Source organism: Rissa tridactyla, chromosome 6, assembly GCF_028500815.1.
Source record: "Rissa tridactyla isolate bRisTri1 chromosome 6, bRisTri1.patW.cur.20221130, whole genome shotgun sequence".
In the NCBI taxonomy this organism is placed as follows: domain Eukaryota; kingdom Metazoa; phylum Chordata; class Aves; order Charadriiformes; family Laridae; genus Rissa; species Rissa tridactyla.
The window spans coordinates 51312123-51337033 of NC_071471.1; the positions used below are offsets into that span (position 1 = coordinate 51312123).

Sequence of the window (24911 nt, forward strand, 5' to 3'; positions counted from 1 at the left end):
AAGTGAAGAGCAAGTTTTACTTCAGTAACCGAGAGAAGAAGCTGTACAAAGGTTTTTCTCCCCCCAAAGCCGCCTGGGGCAAGGGTGGATTATTTTTTCTTTTTTTTTTTTTTTCTTTTTTGCAATAGACTCAAAAGAGCAGAATAAAAAGTTTGACACATTCGCAAAGTCAGTGCTGAAACCAGCCAGGTCCCTGGTGGCCGAGAACAGCGCGTGTGCCAGACCCCCAACTGCAGCCCTTCCCTGGACCCCTCCCTGCACGCCCTGGGCACTCATGTGGCCACGCTCCACCACCAGCACCTTGCTGCAGACAAGCATCCTCCAGCCCAGCCTGGGGTGGTGGGGGCTGCCCCAGCCTACCCCTCACCTTGGCAAGGAGGGAGCCCATGGCGGAAGAAGAGGCTGCACCACTGCTGCTGCAGCCCAAGGACCTCGCAGCACTTGGACCAGCCTTTGCAAGGCCCCGGCCATGCATTGAAGAAATGGCATGGGAAGCTGGCTCTAGCCCCATGGGGAGCCGTAAGTCAACCCTGTCTTCAGGTGCCACCTCCCCACTGGAAGTAAGTACTTAGATGCTGCTGCCCAACATGCCCTGGGTACGATGCTGACACCCAGGCGGTGCAAATGGGGCCCATCCAGGCTGCTGGGGGAGGTCATGAAGCACCAGGGCGTCAGCTTCCCCCTCCGTGCAGCCATGAGTGCAGCTGCCATCCCAAAGCTGCCTCCTTGATGCCAGCAGCCACAGGGCTGTCTCACTCCGAAGGGTTGCTGGTGCCAGAGCAGGGCTCCAGCAGGAGCCCATGGTCAGTTTGCTGCTGGGGGTGGGGGGTGGCGGTGGGGGGGGGGGGGGTGTCTCCCCCTGAGTCTGTGTAAAATCCTTCTTCCCCCAAAAGGTCAGTGCCTACAGGACATGGCTGGCTTTGTGGTTTTGTTTGTTTTTTTTTTTAAACAGTTCCCAAAAAGCATCAAAAGTAGCCCCAAAAAACCCTCCCTGGTGGTCAGCTCAATCTGGTACTAAAAAGTGCAAAACTGTATCACAAAAACCGTTCAAAAGTTGTAAGAAAGCGGGGAGGGTGCAGGGGTGGCAGGGAAAGGGCCACGTGCCATTGCCCTGGCTCCCCTGGCTACCAGCCCCAGGAGAGGGGACAGGCCAGGGTTGGCCCCCTCATATCTGCCCCCCATGGCACAATGGAGCTGGAGAAAAAGCGGCCGCTGGCTTTGTTTTGCTGCGTTTTTGTCTTTTTTTTTTTTTTTTTTTTTTTTTAAACCACTGAAGAATTGAGCCCAGTAGGTGGGTTTTAGTTGTTCCCCCTCTCTGGAGCAGAGGGACTGGGTCCTGCAGCCACATGCAGGACAAGGAGGGGCAGGAACGAGTCTGATGGGGCTGACAGTGCGAGCAGCTCCCACAGGCAAGGACCAGGGACCGTCCTGCTCCGCCACCGTCTCTGGCGGAGGAGCTGCGGCCCTGCCTCGTTGGTGCTGGTGGCTGGGAAAGAGCTGTCACCTCCCCAGCTTGAGCCACAGATGGATGGACTCATGCAGGGTCTGCATCTCCATGCTGCATGGCCTCCACCCCAGCGCCACGGAGGGCCAGGAACGGAGCTGCAGCATGGGCAGCTGATGTCCCTTGCTTACGACTTCTGAGGGTGGCCGGGGGGCTGGCGACCGGCGCGCTCCGAGACATTGCGCTTCACCTTGGTGGCTGTGCCGGAGGGCTCTGCGTTGAGCGAGGGGCTGGAGTGGGATTTTTTCAGGCCATCATCCTCGCCGCCTGCTGCGTCAAAGAGGGTGGACTCGAACGCTGCCAGGTCCTCGGAGCCGGCCTTCAGCTTGGCCCGCAGCAGCATGGCGTAGGTGCCATAGCGGGATTTCTGGGGGGGGCACAGTGCAGCAGAGAGAGGGGTTGGTGAGCTGGGTACTGCCCCTCAGCCAGCATCTCAGGGTGAGGGGATGCTCATGGTGGCTCCAACCCAGCCAGCATCCCAGCCCTGGGGGGGATGCTCGTGGTCCTGGACAACAGCAGTGGCACAGTGCAATTCAGCCCAAAGGGACAGGGGGGTCCCATCGCTCAGGATGGGCAAGCGGGCAGAGGCGCTGGGGGCAGAGGGGGAGGTCTCGCAGCTTACCTCGAACTCCAGGTACTCTTCCTTCTGCTTCAGCTCCTCGTATTCCTTTCCCTTCACCTTCTTCTCAGGCAGTGAGGAGCGATGCTCCAGCAGCTCCGCTGACATCGTCTTGAACTTGGTCTCGTGGCTCTTCACCTGCTCCTCCTGGGAAAGATGGCACCATGTCGGTGCCCTAATCTGCCCTCTGCTCTGCACCCCCAGCAGTGCAAGCAGCCCAGGGGCAGAACAGGTTTTTCCTCTGCTAGGTCCAGGCAGGATCTCAGCTTCTGCTGTTGGGTTTGGGTTTTTTTTTTTTTGGTTTTTAAGTAGCAGGCAAAAGCACAGGCCCTTGGGGGCAATCTACTCCCGCCTCGCAGGGGGCCGGCTGAAGTCTTAAAGCAGAAGAATTTAATCCCCACTAAAACTAGGCTGGTGGGTTTTTTTAATCCTTTCTCCTCTATGAATAACTGCCCTGGCACACGCGAGTGCCAGCTAATCCCACAGCCAGTTGCCTTTCAAGGTCCTGGCCCCAGCAGGACCCTGCAAGCCGTGGTGTGGGACCACATTCTCCCTCACGGTCTGACTCCATCACTTGTCTCCCATACCTGCTTGCCAGGAAGAAGACCTCGCTGCCTGCCCCACAACCTCAGCACCCCCTTGCTCTGTGTCTCTTCAGCCATGATCCCTCGGCCCTGCACCCCGCTGGGAGGCAGCTGGGCATGTGGCACCACATGTGTCCCTCCACAGGGGACAGTGCCACCAGCAGACCCAGGTCTGTCCCATGCTCCCGGCTTCCCCCACACCATGGCCCACCTGGGACAGCCTGGTGCAGGAGCTGGGCAGCAGTGGGCGGCTGAACTTCTTCTGGGAGCCAATGGCTGCAGGGAAGGGTGGTGCGGAGAACATGGCTGCCACTACATTGATGCGTGTGATCCATGAGTGCATCTGTTCGGGGTTCCTGTGGAGAAAAGCCAAACCACAGATGGGCTCTAAGTGGCACCATCCATGTCACAGGCAGAGGGACCTGCCCTACAGATGAGATCCAGGTCAGGTCCCCCAGGCCCGGCTCTGGCCAGCCACGGCACTTGTGGCTCTGCCCCCAGCAACTCGGGCCATCACGAGCCCACCAGGGTGAGAAGAAGAGCTGGGGCAAAGCACAGCACCGACACTGGGTCCCCTTCCTTCCAGAAGGGGCCAGGACAGGAGAGAGCAATGTGGCCCTAAGCCCTATCCCACCCTCCGCCCCAGTCGGACAAGCCCCTGTGCCCCAGCATGGGGCCCAGCTGGTGATCCTGGGGGACTCACTGTGCTTGGAAGAGGAAGACCCTCCAGTCAGCTGTCCTGAGGTAGAAGACGTTGGGTCGCTTGCTGTAGTCAGACGCCCGCGTGGCAAGCGAATGGTGGATGCTAATAGCGTTCTTCAGCTCCTCTTCTGCCAGCGCCTTCCCCGGCTTATACTCCTCCTGCCAGTCACAGGACATTTCAGAGCCAGTTTAGGGATGCACCCCACCATGAGTCAACTCTACGAGGCCACAGGGACTGCAGGTGAGTGCTGGCAGTGACGGGGCTTGGGGATCACCCTCCACCAGGCTGCTGCACGCTACACCCACGGGGAGAGGCTGTACAACCCGGTTGCATGGGCTTCACAACAGCACGGTGGCTGTTCCCCACTGTCCTGCAGCTGGGCAGAGCGTGTGCTTGCAGGAGACTGGATTTGCAGCCCAACATTCCACCAGGGCAAAGACCCTGGTGCCTCTCCTCTCCCCAGCGAAGCCCCCACACGCAGGGCCCTTGGTTGGCAGCCACTTTCACCACCCGGTCTGAGCCCAAGTATGCCAGGAACAGAGACGCCACCAGATCCCCAGGCAATGATTCAAGCAGGCATAGCGCTGACTCTGGTTAGGATGGGCTTTGTGATACGTGGGAGCCCCTCTCTCGCTGCTGTGGGGACTGCAGTGACCTCCCTCCCTGGGTTGGGGACGATCCCTCTCCCTGTCGCAGACACAAGCAGCCCCACTGCTGCCTACCTTCTGCAGGTAGAGAATCATCCCCTTCAGGATGGCGTGGAAGGGCTTCCAGCCGCGCTTCCCTCGGGGTGCTGCCGGGGAGGAGAGAGCAGCACAAACATCAGCCCCAGCGCTGAGCTGGGGGTAAGCATCGCCCTCCCCCATCCTCCTCCAGCCAGCTCTGCCACGGCGCACGTCACCCCACCCCGGGGACAGGCGGCACGCCAGGACTGTCCCTGCGCACCTGAGCCCGTGCCAGCCGCGTGGCTGGCAGATGGTGCTACTGGCAGGGGGGCCGGCTGCCGCCTCCCGGGGCCAGCACCGCTGCGCTCCCCGCCTCACCACTCGCAGTTGGCTTCAGCGCTGCCGCCCTGCTCGGGGACGGGGACGAGGCGGTGCTGCCCGCCAGGTAATGCTGGCTTTGGAGGGCGGCTGTATCTAATCAGATCAAAGCAGCATTAGAAGACCAGGGCTTAGAGGGGATTTTACAGTGGAAACGGTGAACGTGCTTGGCAGCGCCCAACCAGCAGCAACCCACTGCGTGGCTTGTTTGCTGCACCACAGGACACCTTCCTTTGTCCCCGCCATCCTCGGCAAGGGTGCATGCCTTGGGCAGCCCATCCCACCTCCTCCCTTAGGGCAAGGGCTTCGCTGCCCACTGCCATCTCAGCCTCTGCCCAGCCCTGACGGTGGGGACAGACAGGCAGGGAGAGGCTTTCAGACTCCCCAGCCAGGGGGCTGAATTATGTCCGGCACAGGCACAGTAGGCTGATGCTGGAGGCTGGCCTCTCGCCCCGAGTCCCTTCTGTGGGCTCCCAAGGCACCTACTTTTCTTGCAGTCGGGATCAGCATGGATCTTGCGCACTAACAGTCCGTGCTTGTAGGTGGCAATGCTGGAGTCTTGGGAGAAGTCCAGAAAAGGGTTACTGCAACTGCTGATGCGCTTGATGGACTTAGGGTTGGGGTCTGCCAGCTCTGAGAGGGACTTTCTCAGCTCCTCTTCATCTCTGCCAGGCACAGATTTGGGTGGGGAAAGGGTTTGTTACCTTGGTGGGGAAAGCAAATACCAAGCCTCCCACTTGCTGGTGCCACGTTTAGGTGTGGCTTTGGAAAGGGAGGCCAGGAGAGGAAGACCAGGCTGAGCAGTCTCCCGTCACCACTGGAGAGCATCTCAAACCCAGTCATGCCTCTGTGCCCCTGCCCTTCCAGGCTGGCAGATGAGGTGCTGCCTGGCCCCTTGAAAGACAAGGCAAGGTGGTGTCTGCTGCTGGCTCAGCGTGGCGGGGCACTGCCCCAGGCAACGAGGAGCACTTTTGGACAGGGCTGTGACTGATGCTGGCCAAGCCGATGAGCCAGGAGCTGTGGAGAAGCAGTGCCATGGGGCTTGGCCCCTCCGGCCCATGGTGTACAGGCTCGCAGGCAGGAGCGAGGGTCTACAGGGAAACCCCCCCTTAAAGAGACCCAGGCTGTGGTCCCCACTCCTTCAGGGCAGCAGCCGGGCTGTGGGGCTCAGAGTCAACAGCAAAGGGATACAAGGAGCCTGTGGTGGGGAGGCCTGGGCAGCACCAGGGCTCCAGGTCGTGGCCCCTCGCACTGTGGGCAGGCTGCATCGGTGCTGCTCCCCCCACCTGGCAGGAAGATGTGGGAGCCCAGAGCTGCTGCCTCCCCCCTCCCTCAGACCCGCTCGCTGCTAATTAAACCCCTCAGCATCTGCCGGCGTCTCCATGGCAGCAGCCTGAGCGCATTGGCTCAGCGCTGGCGGTACCGCCGGGCTGATTAATCCCCGCAGCGCGGGCGCTGCCACTCCTGCTGCTGGAGATGGCAGCTGTGGGCGAGGGTGCAGGCACCCTGCAGGGCCCTGGCACAGCCATGGCCCCCTAGAGCCTGCCCGCTGCTACCCTGGGCACAGCTGCCAGGGCATGAAGCAATGCCAAAGCTGCGGGGAGCTGGCCTCAGGCAGATTTCCCCCAGCACGCTGGGGAAGGGGTCCTCATCGGGGTGCTGAGGGCAGCCAGGGGTACACTGCCACCGCAGCTCTCCAGGCAGCCCCATCCCATCTCAACTCATGCCAGCCCACATCCTCACAGCCCTGCAGCATCCCGGCTGATGGAGCCTCTAGGACAGTGTGATGATCTGGCCAGGAGGGCAGCAGGGGTGAGGAAGCCACCTATGCTGTCAGGGTGGCTCTGCTGCCCCCCCAGCACCAGCATCCCCTGGGAGTGATACTCACATGGCCCACTGCAGCTTCTCGTTCTTGATGGAGCCATACAGTGCCTGTGGAGAGAAGAGCAGGGGATCAGGCGAGTGGTGCCAGGTCAGGGGAGCTGCTGCAGGGACAGAGGGGGCATGCCAGGCCAGCTCAGGGGCACTGGAGGTTAAGGCAGCCCCAGGCCAGTTGATCCTGGTCCAGCCCCATCCTGGCCTGGACAGCAAACTGGCCTTGTTTCAGGGCTACAGGTACCTTCTCCTGCGCACCACAGGACCTGCAAACCCCCACATTCCCCGGGCACGGTGCTAGGGCACAGTCATGGCTGTCTCCCCTCTCCTCCCCTCCTTCTCTCCCTGCCCATGACAGTGGCACAGCATTAGCACCATAACACTGAGGCATGCCAAACATTTCCAATCCCTTGTGAGATCCGCCTCTCCCCACACCAGGGTGTCCCAGGCTGGTCAAAGGGATGGTCTTCAGGAGGCCCAGGGCCCAGGAGAGCAAGCCTTCGGGCCAGACTTCAATGGTACGTGCCTGCACGCTACTGGGCGGGACTTCAGCCTGCCCCAGCACCTCCAGCAGCTCCATGCCACGACACACCAGAGCCACCGACCTTCCTGCCATCAGCCACCTGTCCTGGGCTGGCAGAGGCGGGACTCGTGGCAGCACCTAGTGCTCCACAGTGATGTGATGCTCCTGTGGGAGACTGCCCAGGAACACGTTTTAGCTTCAGGAGAGGCTTCAGCAGGGCACTGGCCATGGACTTGCAGAGACACCAGCGCACCATCATTCATGAAGGCCTCAAAGGACCTCATGGCTGGTCAAGGCAGGATGGGTGTTTGTCTACCCATGGGCTGCTGCTGCTTGGGGTGGCTGTGGCCTGTCCCTACCCCATCCCCAGCACCCACCAAGCACCCTGACCTCCCTGCCAGCCCAAACACCACCAAGTTGAGCAATGCATGCTGCCTGCATCTCAGCACTGGAACAAGCTAAGCCTGTCTGCAGAGAGATGCTCCAGGGCCCCGCTCCCAAGTGTTTGTCCGGTCTGAGCTGGGGGCAAGCCAGGAGTGCTCGGCATGGTTCTGCAGCCTGGGAGGCTCCGGAGAGGGTTTCAACACAGCACTCATAGAAGGCTTCCGAGCAAGATCTGGAAGGCATCATCCTTGGAGGAAAATAATCAAGTCTTGCACAGGCTGTTCAGGCAGCTGTCAACATCCATCACTGGGCCAGAGCCTGCTGCTGAGAGATCTTGCTGGTGGCTGAGAAAGTACAACTGGAGGCGTGCAGGGGCCCGGGAAAGCCAGCCAGCAGACAGGCCCCAGCGGCGTCTGGGGAAGGGACATCCATCACTTCCCCGAGAGGCGCAGCAGCCAGGACAGAGCAGGGACCCGGCTCCTCCTGCACTTCCCTTTCGGGAAAACACTGGCGCAGCATCAGCTTTTTTCTGAGAGGATGAAAGGGATCACCCCGATCTGCAGTCAGAAAGCAGGGTTCACTTGTCTCCTGGGAAGACAGGAGGCTCACGGAGGGGGGACGGCCCAAGAGGAGATTAGACCCCGGCCCCATTTGTGTAGCCCCAGTGACGGAGGGGCAGGATGCTGAGGTGTGAGTAGGGGGTACCCCTTGGAGAGCTGGCAGTGAGGTGGCCAGAGGAGCATGGATTGCAAAGAGACCTAGGGAAGAGCCTGGGAGGAAACAAAAATAAAACCAAAGTCCTGCAGAATATAACCTGGGAGCAGAGCAGGGAAGAAGTAGGCATCTCAGAGCAATGAGGATGAGAAGCTGTAGATGCCCCATCCCTGGAGGTGTTCAAGGCCAGGCTGGATGGGGCTTTGAGCAGCCTGGTCTAGTGGGAGGTGTCCCTGCCCAGGGCAGTGGGGTTGGAACAAGATGATCTTTAAGGTCCCTTCCAACCCGAACCATTCTGTGATTCTGTGATAAGGAATTGCCAAGGGAAACAGAAGAGAAGGGATCTTACTCACTGCCAGGGACGCAGCCGAGAGAGATGCTGAGAACCAACAGACACAAAAAGGAGACTGGAAAACAGGCATAGAGAAGTGGGGACTGGAAACTGCAGAAAAGCTCCTTGTAAAGAACAGGCAGGACGGGACACGTGGCTTGGCTTCCACCCGGCTCAGTGACAATACAGAGAGGGGTCAGCTCCATACCCCAAGGAAGGGAGACATGAGCCAGCTGAGCAGGGATTTTGGGGGAAAGGGCGGGAGGGGACTGCAGCCCCCAGGCCCCCAGCCCCAGGCAGGGCTTGCGGGAGGATTGCTGCTAAACACCGAGTAAATGAGCTGATGTCAGGAGATGCTTGGGGAGTAATTCTGGATAGCACAGAGCTGGAGAGCAGCCTGGCAGAACACTACACTACTAAAAGCTGGGCTCTGGGACTGACAGTGCACACTTCAAAGTCTGAACTGCCTTGTGGCTTCAAAAGGCTCCAGCTGCCCTGCTACAAGCCCCGAGAGCATCCCACAAGTCTGCTGTGGGCAGGAGCTGCCAAGTACCCCCACCTCAGAGATGGAGCAGGGGCTGCCCATGACTCCTCTGTGGGGGGACAGTGAGAGGCAAAGTGGGGGCTGGAGGGATTGAGAGTGCAATACAAGGCTTTACGTCTACACTGAAATCCTGCCAAGACTCTGCTTGGCTAAATGCCACCCCCAGCCGACACCGGTCTCAGGAACAAAGCTGGTGGACTCAGCCCAAGTCCTAGCTGAGAAGACGCACTCCAGCCACAAAGCCCATCCAGCTTTTCTGGTCCCATGGCAGTCCCACCACCCATCAGTCCACTAAACTCCAGGCTCTTTGGCGCACAGACTGTTTCTGCTGGGGAAGCGCAGGTGGTGCAGGCTCCTGAAGCCTAACTCACATCAGCAGAGACCAGAGACACCGACTTCATCACTGTGCAGGTCCCTCTCTCCAGGCTGTCTTCACTCCATGGATTCATTCCCCCTAGGCCCAAAAGGACAGCACCTCTTGGCAGCTCTGAACTTGCAAGCACTGCCCAAGAGAGAGCAGGACAGTGGCCCCATGCCACCACAGCCGAACCCAAGCATGGCTGGGGTTTTCTGTCATCACTGGGTTATGAGCTCATCGCTGCAGCACGCAGGGCCAGCCAGCTCTGCCCTAGACATGCGCAACACCAAAAAGACCTAGGAATATACTGTCCCAGCGGGATTTCTAACTGAACCAACAGCATCTTTCTTTGGTGCCCTGCCTCCCGAAAGCAGGCTGAGAGAATGTCCCCAAGTCCTGCTCTAGCAAACATCTCCAGGAGGGGTGGGGGGCTGCACTGGGCAAGAGGCTCTGATGCTCCAGCCCAGCCTTAGCACCAGCCCCACTGTGGACGGCCCTACACAAGACATCCCCCTTCAGCTCCCCAGCTCAGGGCAGACCAGAGGGGAGGTCCAGTGCTGGTTTGGGGAGCCAGGCAGCAAGCCAGCCTGGACACAGCTTTGGCACAGACAGGACTGTATGGAGAGCTGTAGCCCAGCACTCAAGTAACAGAGGAGGGTTAAGGCAGGAATTTAGGCATCCAGGCATCCGGCAGAGGGTTTTAACCCTTTCTGGGGTGACTCTTTTATCGATCATAACTCTTATGGGCACATCCCCTTTCCAGTCCACTGGTTCCCGTGCCAAGCAACAGTGCCCAGGCTCTCAGAGCTGCAAGATGCCCTGTGCAAGTCAAGGCTCCCCTTCCTCCTGCCAGCCCTGTAACCAGCCACGGCTGTGTGACATTCTGCAAGACAGACTTCACAGCCAGCAAGCACCCTCCCTGCAGTCATTCTCCCTCTCTCTGTGCCTGGCAGCATTTCAATACAAGAGCTCAATTGCTCACTTTCCCCAACTTTTCCTCAGCAAAGTATCTTTCTCTACACCCAGCCACAAAGCGCTGTCAGGTCCTCCAGGCACCCAGACCCTCCAGCTGCATGGATATGAACGGCACTGTCAGATCAGGGACATATATCAATGGGAACCGTAGCTATGTCAGCTCCCTTATTCACCTTCACAGCCCACCTGCCACCCCCGCTGCCTGCCCAGCATACACAACCCATGCTCAAGAACAACTCATCACCTGGCAGGCACCAACCCTGCTGCGCACACCCCGTGTCCCTCCCCACCTCCACTGCAGAGGGGCTCCTGCACACACACAGAGCGGAGTGCCCTGGGGACAGACTTTTTTCCCCCATTGGGTGGGCTGCCACAGGGACAGTGTCCTATGTGTCACCTTCCGCCCTGCTGCAGGCAGCAATAGCAGGCAGCGGGGGATGGCTACCCATCCCTGCCCCACACTTTCGGCTCAGCAACATCATAAACTGCACCAGCATCTTTCAAAACATTCCTTGCCCAGCCGACTACCCTCCCCGAGGACAGCAGACCCCTCTACCCTACAAACACAACCCCACAGTGCGGGAATCAGCAACCCAGCGTCTCCCTTCCAACTGCTTGTTTCCATCCGAGTGCGTCACAACTTAATGCTGCCCCCAGACCGTACTGCGCTATGACAGCATCGCCGCTTGTCACGGCCCTGATGTCCCCACCAGGCCGGTTTTGACCACGGGGGCAGCCCAGGTACCCCAGGGGTACCCCTGCCTGCTTTGCCCCAGCTTGCCCGCAACGCGGAGGCCAGCGAGGACTCTTCTCTCGCTGCTACACCAGAGGCAGGCACCCGACCGAGGTAGGATGCACCCAGAGACAGCCTGTTCGCTTCTCCCCACCTAGGACAGACGCACACCAGTATAACACCTCCAAAACGGATGCTGGCTCAGAGCGAGCAAGCCCTTGGCAGTAAAAAGCCCTTTTTTTTTGTCCAGGCAGCCACTCCTTCCTCTCCAGCTCCGCTCGGCTGGCAGCCGGGGCTGTGGCGCTGCCCCTCCGCGCTGCCTTGCAGCTCTCCCCACCGCCCCAGCCGGGTGCCAGCCTGCCCCGGCCGGGCTGGCAGGGCTCAGCGCAGCCCTTGGCGGGGAGCCCGCAGAGCTTGTCACTTATGCTAAGCTGGAGAGAGGGCTGGTCCCAGCGGTACGGCTCTGTCCTGGATTCTTCTCGCAGCGATGTTTTCGAGCAAGCGTCGCTGTCAAGCCATCGTAAGCGGCGCAATGTCACCCAGGTCTTGCCGTGCTCCCTCTCCCGCCGTGCCCGGGGTGGGATGGGGGAGAGGATGGCAGGGCTGGAGACGGGGACCCTCGGACGGAGGGCTGGGGGGGCTGATGGGGACCCGTCTCCGCTGAAAGCGGGCAGGGGAGGGAGATGGGGCTGGCCGCTCGCTACATCCAAGCCAGGGCTGGGGCACTCGCAGGTGGTTGTCCGGGCGTGTCCGTCCGTCCGTCCGCTCGTGTCCCCTCCGGAGCGCAGGGCGCTGCGCATCCCCTCGCCGCGCCCCCCGCTCTCCCGGCCCGCCGCTTACCGGCTTCTTCTTGCGGCGGTTCTGGAGGCGGCTGACCACCAGGTCGGTGTAGAGCACCGGCTTGAGGGTGCGGGAGCGCTGGGGCCAGCCGTAGCAGAAGGTCTCCACGCCGCGGTAGTTGCGCCCGTAGCGCACCGAGCACATGGAGCGGGACCGCATGCGCCCCGCGCTGCTGTTGATGCTGTTGACACCGATCATCCTGCCGGCGGCGGCGGGGGTGGGGGGCGGCGGGGTGCCTGGCCGCCCTGCCCGGCCCTGCCTGCCCTGCCTGCCGCGGCCCGCTCCGCCGCCGCCGCCGCCTGTTGAAGCCGGGCCGGGCCGGGCAGGGCTCGGCGGCGGTCGCCCGACAGAGGCGGGGCCCCGCCCCGCCCCGCCCGCCGCAGCCAATGGCGACCCGGGGCGCCCGGCCCAGCCGAGCCCATCCGAGCGGGGCCGAGCCGAACCGAACAGAGCCGACCCGAGCGGGGCCGATCCGAACCGAGGGCATCCCGCCTGGTGGGACACCGTCCCTGTCGCTGCTGCCACACGAGCTGCCCCCGGTGCACCAGCTGGCCCCTCCCCGCCTCCTTTCCGCCACCGATGGCTGGTGGCTGGACGCTCCTGAGCTCAACGGGGCTGGGGGGCAGCGGTGGTGACACCTCAGGGGCTTCCCGGGCTCCATCGGGCAGGCAGCACCTCCGTGCTGGGCTGGGCAGGTTTCAGAGCTGCTGCTGCAGCCCAGCCTGCACCAGGGACCTCCAAAGGGCTGAGGTGGTGGATATCAGACCTTCCATCTTCAGTGCCCACCCCACACTTAACCCTCCTGCCCATTCCTTCCAGGTCAGGACAGAAAAATCAGTTGCTAGAGGCGCGTGGCTGGTTAAGAGCAGGACGTAGATGCTCCAGGCAGCTGTTCCCGTGAAGCAAAGGGCTGGGCATCCTTGCAGAAGGCATGAGGATCGATGCGTAATTCAGTCAGGCTTGACTGAGTAGGAGATGCGGCCCGTGGAGAAGGGGAAATTTTCCACTCTGTCCTGACTGCTCGGCATAGTGATCACTGGGCAAAACCTGTGAGGGACGGGGCATGGGTGTCCACCCCATCAGATGTGCTGGGCTGCCCCTCAGGCCTGGGGGAGCCACGGGAAACAGGAGCAGGGCAGTGTACTGCTCCCAGGGGAAAACAGGAAAAAATAGCCCAGGGGATTAGACTGAGCAAGCGTTCCTGTGATTATAGCTCAGAGGTGGGAGCCGGGGCTTTCTTCCCACATTGCTAATCACTTACCCAGCACTCTGAGCGTCTGAGCCCTGCCGTTGTGCCTCCAAGCTGGAAGGTGGGGGCCCATCCTACCTTCCTCCCCCGGGGACGCGACTGCATTGTCAGGCTTAATTCATTAACATCTGCGAAGTGCTCCGGCTCCTGGGCTGGAAGGCAGCACAAATTTGGCTCGCTCCTGCAATCACTAAGCAGCACTAGGGAGAAATGGGGCCTGATTTGGTCCTACTGTGTTGGTACTGGCCAGCAAAGCACAAGGTTAAGCTAAAAGACTAGGAAGATGGGGAAGAGCTAAGGCTCTACAAAGTGATCAATCACGTAAAGGTCAGATCCACATCTGAAATATAACAGACAACCAGCAACAGTGAGTGAAATGCCAGGGAGCCTGGGCTAAAACCACACTGACAAGAGAAGAGCAACATCTCAAGAGCGAACCAAAATATCACCAGCTCCAGGATATCCTGCTTCACCTTCCTTGCAGGATGGGCATCTGCCTTCATTTGGCCACAGGGGTTCAGGTCCAAGCCTGTAGACATGGCCATCCTCGGGCACAGCATTATATGGGTTCTTATATCTCCGTCAAGGCCCCCTGCCCCGGTGGGGAGGACACCCAAGTCAGAAAGCTGGGCAGCCCCACCTGCGGAGCATGATTCTGCATGGGAGCTTTCAGAGCCAGAGGAAAGGGTTTCCAGGAGCAGTAGCTGAGTGCTGGTAAGGCATCGCTGCCTCAGCTCCAGCAGCAGCGCCGTGCAGGGCATGGCAAGGCACTGCCAGTGAGGGGGGACACGGTGCTTAGCTGTGAAAGCACAAGCTTTCATGTGTTTTCATTTCTTCTGCATAAAACTGGGATTGTTTACACGTATTATCTAGTAGCAGATAAAGTTCTCGTCTGACTCAAGCTGCCACCCGCTCTCAGGCATCGTGCTGCATTTGTCTTGGGACTCCCCGCAGCCAGAGATGAGGGAAGCACACAGGCTCCCTGCAGGTCTATTCCTGATGCTGTCCCCAGAGTCACAGGGGATGGTGGCCTCGTGTCCCCTGCAGCCACCTAGGTCCTGTCCTGCTGTCCCCATTTCCCCAGTGGTGAGTGCTGCGGATGGGGGCCACCTCCAGCTCTGAAGCCAGGGGAGCAGCACCCTGTGCTATCTCCCTGGGCAGGCTTGAAAGAGCCTCCAGGATCCTTCTGCACTATCAAGGGCTGCCCAAGACCCAGCCCTGAGCTTTGGGAAGCTCCTTTGAAGCTTGCCAGCCCTTTCCCTCCTCTGCTGCCCTTAGGAAATGCGTGTGCTCCTGGAGCGCTAAAATTAGCCAGCCAGCTGTGTGGCACGCTTGCACAGAAGCCTCAGTCCCCAGACACGGCCTGCCAGCCAGGTCTGCCGAGGAGGCAGCATCCTACCCAGGGTAACGGGGCTAGCGCAGGCTGCCACAGGGAGGGGAGCGGAAGAGCCTTTCCCCATTTCTTTGCCCCCTGAGCCTGCGCGGGGACCCAAGCACCAAGCAGCCGAAAGCAGTGGGCAGAAGGGAGAGCGTGTCCTCTCTGGCTGAGCCTGGCAAAGGCTGCCCAGAAGAGGCACAGCCCCTCCATGCACCTTTCCTTGCTGACCCTCCCTATCGCAAGATGACAGCGCTTTCCCCATCTCACCCAGGACCCTGCTCCCCCTTGCACGGGCTCCCCAAAGCAAACTGGTGTTTCCGGCGAGGAGCTGCAGCCTGCCCTGCGTGTGGTTCCTCCGCGCTGCCTTTTGCTCCCCCTCCCCAGCACGGCTCCTGTACAGAGGCGGCTGAAAAGTGGCGGTGGGAAGCACCGCAGCTGCAGAGGGAACAGGCCATTTTTAGCAGAGCAGCCTCCCCACTGCTGGGTTGCGGGCAAAGCTGTGCGGGGCTGTGCTGCAGTGCTGCAGCCTCCCCCCGCTGCCTTACACCCAACGAAGGTCTTGTCCCCAGCCCATGAGAGAAAGCCTGTAGCTTCGTGGCACTTGCTCACTGCCTTATTTCCCCACTGGCTGGGATCTTGGGATAACTGGATCTCGCGTGTTTAAACTGCTTGTACTTTTGGGGGTGAAGTTTAACAGGGATGCGGTGGTGCCTGAAGTGGGGGTACCCAACCGTGGGATGCCAGGAGCTGCAAAGGGGGCACACCAAGTAGCATGTGGAGCTTGGATGCTCTAGGGTGCAGCAGCACTGGAGGGCAGGGGTTCAGGGTCCTCATTTTTTGATGTTTCTGTTCCATTTTGGGTGCTTACAGCCTTTTCTGGATCTGGGTTTAAAATTAGAGGAGAATTTTTCCTGAGTAACTCCGTTTACTGGCAAAGCGTGGGCTGAGAGGGAGGACAGCCCTATTGAGAGCTGCTGGTAACCCCTTAATGATGGGGTGAGCGACGCAGCCAGGAATAGACCCACAGAGACTGAAAAGTGAGCTCAGCTTTTCACCCTCCATTGCCTTTTTTCATCAACCATCTCCCCCCGTCATGGCTCCGGCCCCCTGTGGGAACCCATCTTCCACATCATGAGTATTTGCCAACTGTAGCACTTCACCAACAGCAATGGTTTCTACCCTGCAGGCCCCATGGGAGCTAATCCTATTCCCAGGCCCAAGACAGGGAGAATGCAGCTCAGAAAACCCTCCCGAGAACAGGCGATGCCAGAGAAGCGCAGCAGTCTGAAGCTGGAGGTGCTTGCTGAATGCTGCCCACCCTGGCCAAGCCCCATTGAGATCTGGGGCAGGCAGCAAGAAGGCAGAAGTCCCCCCCAGTCACACCAGTGCAGTGAGTTCCCAGCACCAGGACTTTAACCACCAACCCATCCTCCCCATCGCCATGCCTTGCCCATATCACCAGAAACATTCCCTCAGGCACCAGAGATGGCTCCAGTCCCAGGTCCTGGCCATGGCTTTGGGTTCCAGTGCTCCAGGGAGCCAGGAAGGGCTGAGTACCATGTGATCAACACCACCAAGCCTCTGGCTGCAGCCCCTGCATGTGCTCCCTTGCCTGCGATGCAGGCAGAGCAAGAGCAACAAGGGCATCAGGACCCCAGCTGGAGCTCTGGTGTCCTCCTGGCAGAATGAGGCAGCCCACGTTCCCCTCAGCAAGGCAGGAGGAAAGCTGCAGGCCAAGGGACTACCACCATTCCTGCATGAGGATGGATGCACTCATTGCATCCCACATAGCCATCCATGTGATCATTCCCGAAGCTCTTGCTTTTGCTCCTGCTGCTTGGCTGACCAGGGAGAGTGACTGAATTTACCAAAAGCTCTTGCTTTTGCTCCTGCTGCTTGGCTGACCAGGGAGAGTGACGGAATTTACCAAAAGCTCTTGCTTTTGCTCCTGCTGCTTGGCTGACCAGGGAGAGCGACCAAATTTACCTTGAGCAGCTCCTTGGGGAAGTCAGTGCCTCCATTGAGCCCCTCCAAGTTGCCAATGAAGTCGGAGCAGGACATTCTCTTCCCGATGTTCTGGGAGAGCCAGGGGGAGAGAAACATAGGAGGTTACCTTTGGGCCGGGGGGCGGTGCTGGCTGGAGCAGGTCCCACAGCCCCAGAACAGACCCCCATCTCTGCAGTGGGGTGAGGGACCAGCCAGGTCTCAGGGAGGCTGCTTGAAGATGTGGGGAAGCTGTCAGCTTTGCCTAGACTCTGGGAGTCTTAAATAGCCTCCTTCTTCTGAGTTTGGTACTACCTGCTCCCATGGCAGGTGGTTTTGGAGTCTTACTCCTACCCTCTCTCCCTGTCCACTTTCCTCCTCTGTCCTCATCCCACCTCCATGTCTTCCAACTCAGTGCGTCTCCTTCAAAGCCCTGCTCTCTCCTTCAGCAGCTCCCTCTCTGATTCAGCCTTTCCGCTCCCTCCTCCCCAGACATGTTAGGGGTGACCAGCCCTTGCAGGTCCAGGGTCCCATACCTGCGGTTCAGGGCGGTGGGGACAGACAGGGCAGGGGACAAACGTGTGTGACAGCAGAGGGAACTTACGTGTCCATGCAGATCTGTGTTTAGCAGCATCAGGGCGCAGGTGAGGGTGTGGGCTCCGTCTGCAGCACAAGCACAGGACAGGAATCAGAGCCCCCAGCCCAGCCCAGCAGCTGGTGCTCCAGCGCATCAGCATCTCAGGCAGGACATGGGGGCTCTGAGCTACCAGGACAGACCCGAGCCCGCTCCTCCCACCCCGGGCACACGAGGCACACAGCAGTCAGCACAGTGCTGGCAGCGCGCTGGTGAGTAGGTCACTGAATGAAAAGCTGGTCCCAAACCTGAGCGTACAAGCTCCCTTCCAAGCCTGCAGCCCCTCCAGCCAGGCAGTGATGCTGCAGCTAATCCTGCAGCGCTCCTAGCACAGCAAGGTGGGACCAGCGCAGCCTTCTACCAGCCAGGCAGCCCACACCTCACCGGCCCCAGAGCCAGCCCAGAGCAGACCCAGCACGTGAACACACACACAAAGACATGAAACAGTACAAAGTGGGTGTCTGTGCCACCCCGAGTTCCGGGCACACAAGTTTTCTCACCTGGCTATTCCCTGAGCTGAGGGTCTGAGAGCTGGGGTCTATTTGGTAAGGAGGGCCTTCTCTCGCCTCTTGTGCTAATCTGCTCAAGGTCAGAATTAAGGATGGGTTGAGCCCTAATTAGGCATGATCCAACTGGAGCAGGTGGTGTTTTTTTCTTTTAAATCTAAAGCATCTGTCTTTTGTGGGAAATGACATCTCTGTAACTGGGCTGCCTCCTAAGGCATCAGTGTATGCTCTCAGTCTCCTCTCTGGTTTCAGTTCGAGCACCTTCACCAAGTTGACGAACACATGGACTCGCTTGAAACACACACGCATGCATGGACACACACAGTTTCTTACCCTCCGAAGAGATGGCGTTGGGATTACACTCATAATAACGCTGGGAAAAATGAGCCAGCACTCGCTCTCGCTCTTGTGTCTCTCCCATCAAGGCCAGCTCCTTCAGAAAGGACCTGAAGAAGCAGCACCAATGTTGGTCACACGTGAAGCCCACCAGCAGTTTCTCCAACCCACCCTGTGCAGGAGCACAGCCCCCACTGTGTGCTGGATGAAGCCCTGCCATCACACATTCCTCCCAACCCGCTGCAGGACTTGTCTCAAAGCCCGTAGCATCATACCCTGCTGGCACATCGCAGGGACCTACAGCTGGCCACGGGCACTACACTGGGGAAGGAGATGGGGGTGACACCAAGAGGCTCTGGGATCAACGCCTGGAAAGCCAGTCCTAAGTGAACCTGTGTGTCACCCAACTGCACTGACTGGTACATTAAGACCAGAGATGCTCTTCTGCAGCTGTGTGGCTGAGAGACCACTTTAGGACTCAACCCCCACCATATAAGAGGTAAGAGGTCTCCAGATGGCAGCCATGGGGTCTGCCTGCTCCTGCAGAACTCTGTGTAGGTGCGGAGCTGTGGAGGGCACGGTCTGCTGGTACCCCACTCAAATGGTCACCGCACACACACACACGTACACACACTCAGCTCTGACCTGAGAGCCTGGTCCAGGCTCATCCCTGTGAACACGAAGAACTTCAAATATTCCCCGGCCACCATCTTGCTGAACTCATTGCTGAAATAGAAAAGGGGGGAGTGAGAGTGGGATCAACCAGACCATGGGGACAGCAAAAGTCACACAGGGGTGGGGTGGATTCCAGGAGGCTGGGAGCTCCCCAGGGCTGTGGGAAGCATGCTGGGGACAGAGACAGCCCACGCTCCCATGAAACTCAGAGTCACCTACAGATCCAATGGGAATACTGGGCATGTAAGAGAAACTGGAAAAGCTGGAAGGGACCACGAGAGTTCAGCTAGCCATCCCCCTGCCCTGACACCTTACTGAAGCATCCGAGATGCAGTCATGGTAGGAAGGTACCAAAACCTGGATGTCTCTTAGGTTTTAAGACCTTTAGAGGCAACACCTGGTACATCTGTACCAGGTGTACCAGTCACGGGGAGTGGGCTTTGGGGTCCTGCCTGCTATTCCCTGACAGTCCAGTGCCCCACAAGGGCAGCAGCTGTGGGTACACCGTGGGTGCAGGTGGACCCCTTGCAGAACAGGCTGTTCCTTGTGAATACCCACACGTACTTCTTCCCCAAGTGACGTGCCACATCTGCTTTTTTAAAGCCATCCAGGTTGTAAAGCCTCTTGGCCAGGCGTTTGGCAGCCTCCAGGTCAGCCTTGTGTCCATTGGAGAGGGTGTCCGTGCTGCCCAGGGCCAGCTGCTCCACGCTGTCCATCTCTGAGTCTGAGTCCAAAACCAGCTGGCTCAGGGGGTGGTCACTGCAATGGGAAGGGACACTCCACATTAGCCCGCCTAGAGATCCTCTCCTCATTCAGCTTTTAGGGAAATGCAGGTTTCTCACCCTGCTTTGTAGACCAGCTACTCACTGCTGGAACCCCGGATGAACAACATTGGTTAGAGACACTCTGAGGTCAGGTCTGGGAGCTAAGGGAAGGTTTGGGAATGTGGCTGGAGGAGAGGTGGGGTGACAGGGCAGCTCCAGTGACTGATGACAAGACCAAGGCACCCAAACCCATGTCCAAACTGGATATGAAAAGACAGGACAACTGCTACAAAGTCCCCCACCTTGAGTCTGTGAAACTCCGTGTGTGGGCTCAGACTCTGCCAAGCTCAGCTGTAGCGGAGACTTGGAGAAGAAACATGTGCACATCACATGCCGTCCTACAGATCTGCACTCATTTTTTTAAACTGGACAAACTCCTTGTGCTGCTCTTGAGTGCAGTTTCTACCCAAGACAAGACGACTATCATTTGTTTGTCCACCTTTTCCCACCCACCAACTTCAAAACACTTCACAGAAGGGAAAACTGAGGCAGAGAGGGCGAAGATGAAGGAACACGCCCCCCTCCCCCCAGGCCTCCCAGCTCACAGCGGGGTGTACTGTCTTCTTCAGGCTGCCCATCAGCTCTCAGCCCACCATGCCTTAAATGGCCACGTTAGGAGACGCTCTTGGCTTAGCCCCCGAAGCAGTCTGACTCAGCGGTGCAGAAGTTATCCCAACTAAAAAGCTGGTTGAATCTAATCAACAACGAACGTTAAGCAACTCTGACCTCACCCAAATTTTCTGGCATCCCTCGCAATGTTCCAGTCTGATTTATTTTTAAAAGTCTCTAATTGACTTTTAAGAGGCCTGGTCTCCTGGGCCAATTTCCCAGGCCAATCTCCTTGAGGGTCCGCTTCTTCCACGAAGGACGAGCCTCCCGACTGCTCAGCGCTGCCTGTCCCGGGGGAGCCCTACACAGCACTTACAGGCTGCCCCATGCCTCGGGGGGCTCTTGGGTGCCTTCCTCCAACCCTCCTGGTGTCCCCAGCCAGCATGCAGTAGGGGAAGCTGCTCTGTGCTCAAATCCATGAGCCAGACACTTCCCTGGTGAAAGTGGTTCTGACACCCCACGAGTCCCCGAGGAGATGCACTTGGCTTGGACCAATGCTGAGCCTGGCAGTGCTGGGCGGTGACTGCGGTAAGACCTGGATGGGTGGCCCAGGAAAGATCCATGCCCATTTAGTCCCAGCCTTCCCCAAGAAGCCTGTGCATCACCCCATGCCATCCTGGTGGTAGCAGTTGTGAGAGTGGCCACAAGGTCACTAGAAGCTCGCTAGCCCCAGACCTGCCTGCTCTGGGGAGCTGTGCCAGGCAGGAGGTTTCCAGCATCACTGTCTGCACCACCAGCACAGCCCGTCCTTCAGACATCCCTCCCACCTGCCTAAAACCTCTACTCCTCCCAAAATAGGGTGGCTACATCCAAAGGTGCTGCTGGCATGAGCCCTGGTGCCTGCTGCCCTCCAGCTGTGCCTGGGAACACTGGCTGGCAGGGCCAAAGCTGTTCCAGGGAGCACCTGACAGCAGAACAGGCTGGGTGCTGCTGGGCAAGTGCTGGGCACACATCTCGGCCCAGATTTGGCTTGCAGACACTGTGCCCTCAGCCAAGTACAGGGCTCACAGGCTCTTTCTGTCCCACCAGCAGAGGAGATGAATCCATCCCAGCAACTGGCACCTGCCAGCCATGGGTTGTGGTGACTGTATCTGCTTCTGAAGCTCAGACCCTACTATCATAAGGGTGCAGGCACTGCCCCCTCCCCAGCCCAGCAGCTCCAAGGCTGCTTCTCCAGCCATAGCCTGAGCTACAAAACCCGAGGCCACACCACCACCACTCCCCATGGTCCAACTGCACCTCCAGAGCAAGTGGCTGCTCCTAGCTCTCTGAAGGCCTTTTTGTTCTTCTCAATCATCATCACTTAAAACTCCTGATACCCTTCTGGACCTTGCCGGTCCTCCCTGAGAGGTTGTCCTCCCTCACGCAGCCAGTTCTTGGTGCCTCCAGGGGCAAACTTCAAGCTCTGAGTCTCCTCCTGTGTCCTCTCTTCCCAAGCTGTGCTCCTCAGCTTTCCTGTCTAGTGCTCAGCATCCAGGCATGGGACCATCTTCAAAACCTCTCTGCCCTTCAACATCTGTATCTCCTTGCAAGTTTCCAACCTGTGGCTGCAATTCTTGCAATAGGCATGCAGGGATCAATGCCTGGATCTTAAATCAACCCTACTAGAAGGATCTGCTGTGCCCTCCCTCACCAAGTCCCCATACTAGCTTTGGGCTTTACATCGGCAAAGCGTAACCTTGCACAAGTGACCCCAGCCATGCTATGAAATGGGTTTTCTTTCAACACTCAAGTCACTCATGCTGTTAAATAAAGACCATTAGCTTTGATAGGCTGGGAGGTCCCATTCATGGCACCCGTCTGTCACCACTCAAAGCCCCACCTGGCTTGGAAAGCAGGCAGCTTAAAGAGAGAAAACCAAGAACCTGATCCTCAAGGAAATGGAGAACAGAGCAAAGAGACGTTACAAAGAGACGTCCATGTCTGAGGCAACTGAGGTGATGCTAATTTTCTTGCCAATGAGCTAATGTCTCAGGGTGGGTTTTTTTTAGTGTACTTTCTAAAGTGACATTTCATTTTGGCTTGAAGAAACACTGAGATAATAGTTTTTACATTAGATACATTTTCAACCCGAGAACTGGCCCGCACTTAAGGAATAAAGATCAAATTTGGTATTGTGCGAGCATCCTCAGTGTGCTTGAAATGAGTCATCCCCGAGCGGACCCAGCACTAGCTCATCCCTCTCCGTGCTGCATGCCTAGGACAGACACTGCCACCCCGCCATGTTGCTGGGAGCATAGGTCCCCCTGCCACCTTGGAGGTGTTTGCAGGAGAGCTGGGTCCCCAGCACCTGTGTTGGCAGCTGTGAGGCGCTTCTGGGGGGGCTCTACAAGGAAGGCATACGGTCCAGCTCAGGGCTTGCTCCAGGACAGAGGCTCTTCCTTGATCCCCTCTCAACCCAGCTCAGCACGAGGACCAGGTTCTTCTCCCAGCCCTGGGGAGCAGCTGCAGGACCACAGTCCTGCTCGGGGCTACCACACTCCTTATCCAGGGCCAGATGCTTATCCAGGGCCCACATGTTCCTTCCTGGGGCCAAACTCTCCTTTCCTGGAGCTGGATCCTCATCTTGACCTAATATTCCTTCTCTGGCAGACTGCCCAGAGTCCAGCAGGAGAGAGAGCAAACATCTTCCCTGGCTGCAATGCAGTGTGTCACTGCAGGAGCCCCAATATCCTCTCCACCTTGCCACCACAAACCGGGCTCACCTGGCACCATGTTCCTTCCATGGGTGTCAGCAACCAGGAGCAAAACTTCTCTCCTGAATGTGAGGCAGTAATAAGGCACTAGCCCAGGAAAGCCTGCCTCAGAGGGTTGACCTCCAGCTCCTGGCTGCCAGCAGGGATGTATCTGTGTGGTGGGATGCTCCCCACGCTGTATCTGCATGGTGGCACCCTTCTGCACCAACACTCTACACCCCAGCAGTGGAGAAGGAGAGCCATCCTGGGGACAGGATGGGCCAGGTGGCCATTGGTTTCATCTAGGGGTGCTCAGCTGAGCTCCCAAGTTGTCCAGGTCCTGCCTGACACATTTCCAGGTGAGACACCTGCTGTAGGAAACTCAAAACCTCCAACCACAATCCAAGTGCCACTTGCTCCCCACAGAAGGCTGGTTTGCTTCCTGCACCATGAAGGGACAGGGCAGGGAGCCTGGTCCAAGTCCACGAGGGACACGTGCATGGGGCAGAGCAGCACTCTGCCCTCGATTCCCAATGCTCCGCACGCATGGCTAGATGTCCGATGCCTCTGCCAAGCGAGCCCAGCCTGCCTAATATTGCTGCTAAGAATGTACCAGACCGGATCTTTGGCTGAGCTAAATAAATGCAGCTCCCTCCATCGGTCTCAGCGGAGCGACTTTGATTTATGACAGCCAGGATCTGGGCTGGTTCATTCCTCGCAGAATTGAAGTTAGGACTGGGAGGACACTTGAAGGTCAGCCAGGCCAGCCTCCAACCACAGGCAGGGCTGGTCCTGCTTTCTGGCAGCTCTGGAGTCCAACTTGGTCCTCAAATCATCCAGCCACAGCAGCACCTGCCAGCATTACTGCTGCCAGATCCAGGTAGGACTGAACTTTGGGCAGCTGTGCCCCTCCTCAGTCCTCTTTCTCTGCAGATTTCCAAAGCCTCCCCTGCAGCACCAGCCCTCTCTGGAGATGCCTTGCCTGTCCTCCATCACCACGCCATCCCACCAGCCTTTCTTGTGGGGGGCACAATGGCTCCTGCCCTGCAATCCCACCAAACAATTTCTGGAGCCAGCTGAGAACCTTAAAATCTGGTTACTCACCTGCTGGGTGGAGGGTTGTCTTCTCCTTCAGAGACACAGATGCCATGGGGTCAGCACAGGGAAACCTGGGTCTCTCGGACCTTTAGGCAAAGCCCAGCCTAGGGGCTCTGGGTCAGACCCAAGGGCTGGAATTAACGCCTGACACGGGGGGATGCATCCTACAGGGATGTGCCACTGCCCATGCCTCTGTGGGCAGCCCTGCCAGCCCTGAGACCCTGCCTGCTGCCCCCATCCTCCATGCCATGGAGCACCCGCCCCAGCTGCCAGCATTGCCACCCCATCCTGTGCCCCAGCTCCTGCTGCCCTTCATGGCTTGACGTCGAAATGCCTGGGGGAAAATTCCTCCCAGGCTTGTGCCCCATTTTTTGCCGTGCCAATGCTTGTGGGGAGACCTCTTCATCCTGCACCCCAGCCTTGTGGCCCTCCTGTGCTCCCATCCCACATCATCCCCCCCTTCCCCTATGTCCATCCTTTCCTCATTGCTCTCCTTCCTCAGCCCTGTCCCCCCACCCTCCCACACCACACCCCGAATCCACCCCACGGGACCCCAAACTGAGCACAGCTCTCAGGGCATCATCTCACCAGTTTGCCCAGTGTGAACTGGGAGCTCAGGCCAGCTGACAGACCTGCGCTGGACTCGGGGAGGGGGGAGCGGGGGGAGGGGGGGGGCACCGGCTCACCGACTGCTGCAGTAACAAAAGGGACCTTATAAAGAAACACAGCGGAGCTTATTGGCAGGGCCCGGCGCTCCAGCACACGCGATCTGGCAGGGAAGAAGGTTTCACTCCCGGCGCATCCTCCGCCTGGGGCGGCTGCCAGCCCTACGGGCTCCCCGGTCCTCCCACGCAGCCGCAGCTCCAGGGCTAAGCTCTCCCTCTAGCGAGGCTCCGGGTGTGCTGCCCCTCACTGTGGTATCTGGCCCTTTTCACCAGGCGGTTTGCAGTGTCCCCCCCGCAACTTTGCTGCTGCTTCTCCTGCCTGCCCTTCTTTCTGTCCCACCTCAGGCGATGCCCCCGATTCAGGTCCCGGCAGAACCTGCCTCGGTTGCCTCTCACGGGGGTGGCATGGGGGACAAGTCACGTCCCCTCCCTCCAATAGCACTCTTCAGGGACCAGCACGGCTGTGCCTGGCTCTGGAGGAGTAGGACACGCAAGGGAAGCTGGGCAGCTGGATGTTAAGGGGGCTTGCACTCCCAGGGGGACACAATT

At 58.9% G+C, this 24911-nt stretch overlaps 1 protein-coding gene across 1 annotated transcript in view; it reads right to left on the reverse strand.

Moving 5' to 3' along the window:
• Positions 1–394: 394 nt before the first annotated feature.
• PSD (pleckstrin and Sec7 domain containing) overlaps positions 395–24911 on the reverse strand; it is a 35498-nt gene continuing 10981 nt past the window's right edge. Inside the window, 12 exon segments of the mRNA XM_054205816.1 lie at positions 395–1871; positions 2127–2270; positions 2919–3063; positions 3411–3568; positions 4133–4203; positions 4940–5118; positions 6342–6385; positions 16344–16433; positions 16945–17003; positions 17814–17926; positions 18462–18542; positions 19056–19250. Coding sequence (XP_054061791.1) covers positions 1632–1871; positions 2127–2270; positions 2919–3063; positions 3411–3568; positions 4133–4203; positions 4940–5118; positions 6342–6385; positions 16344–16433; positions 16945–17003; positions 17814–17926; positions 18462–18542; positions 19056–19250 — 1519 coding nt within the window. The 3' untranslated portion in view covers positions 395–1631.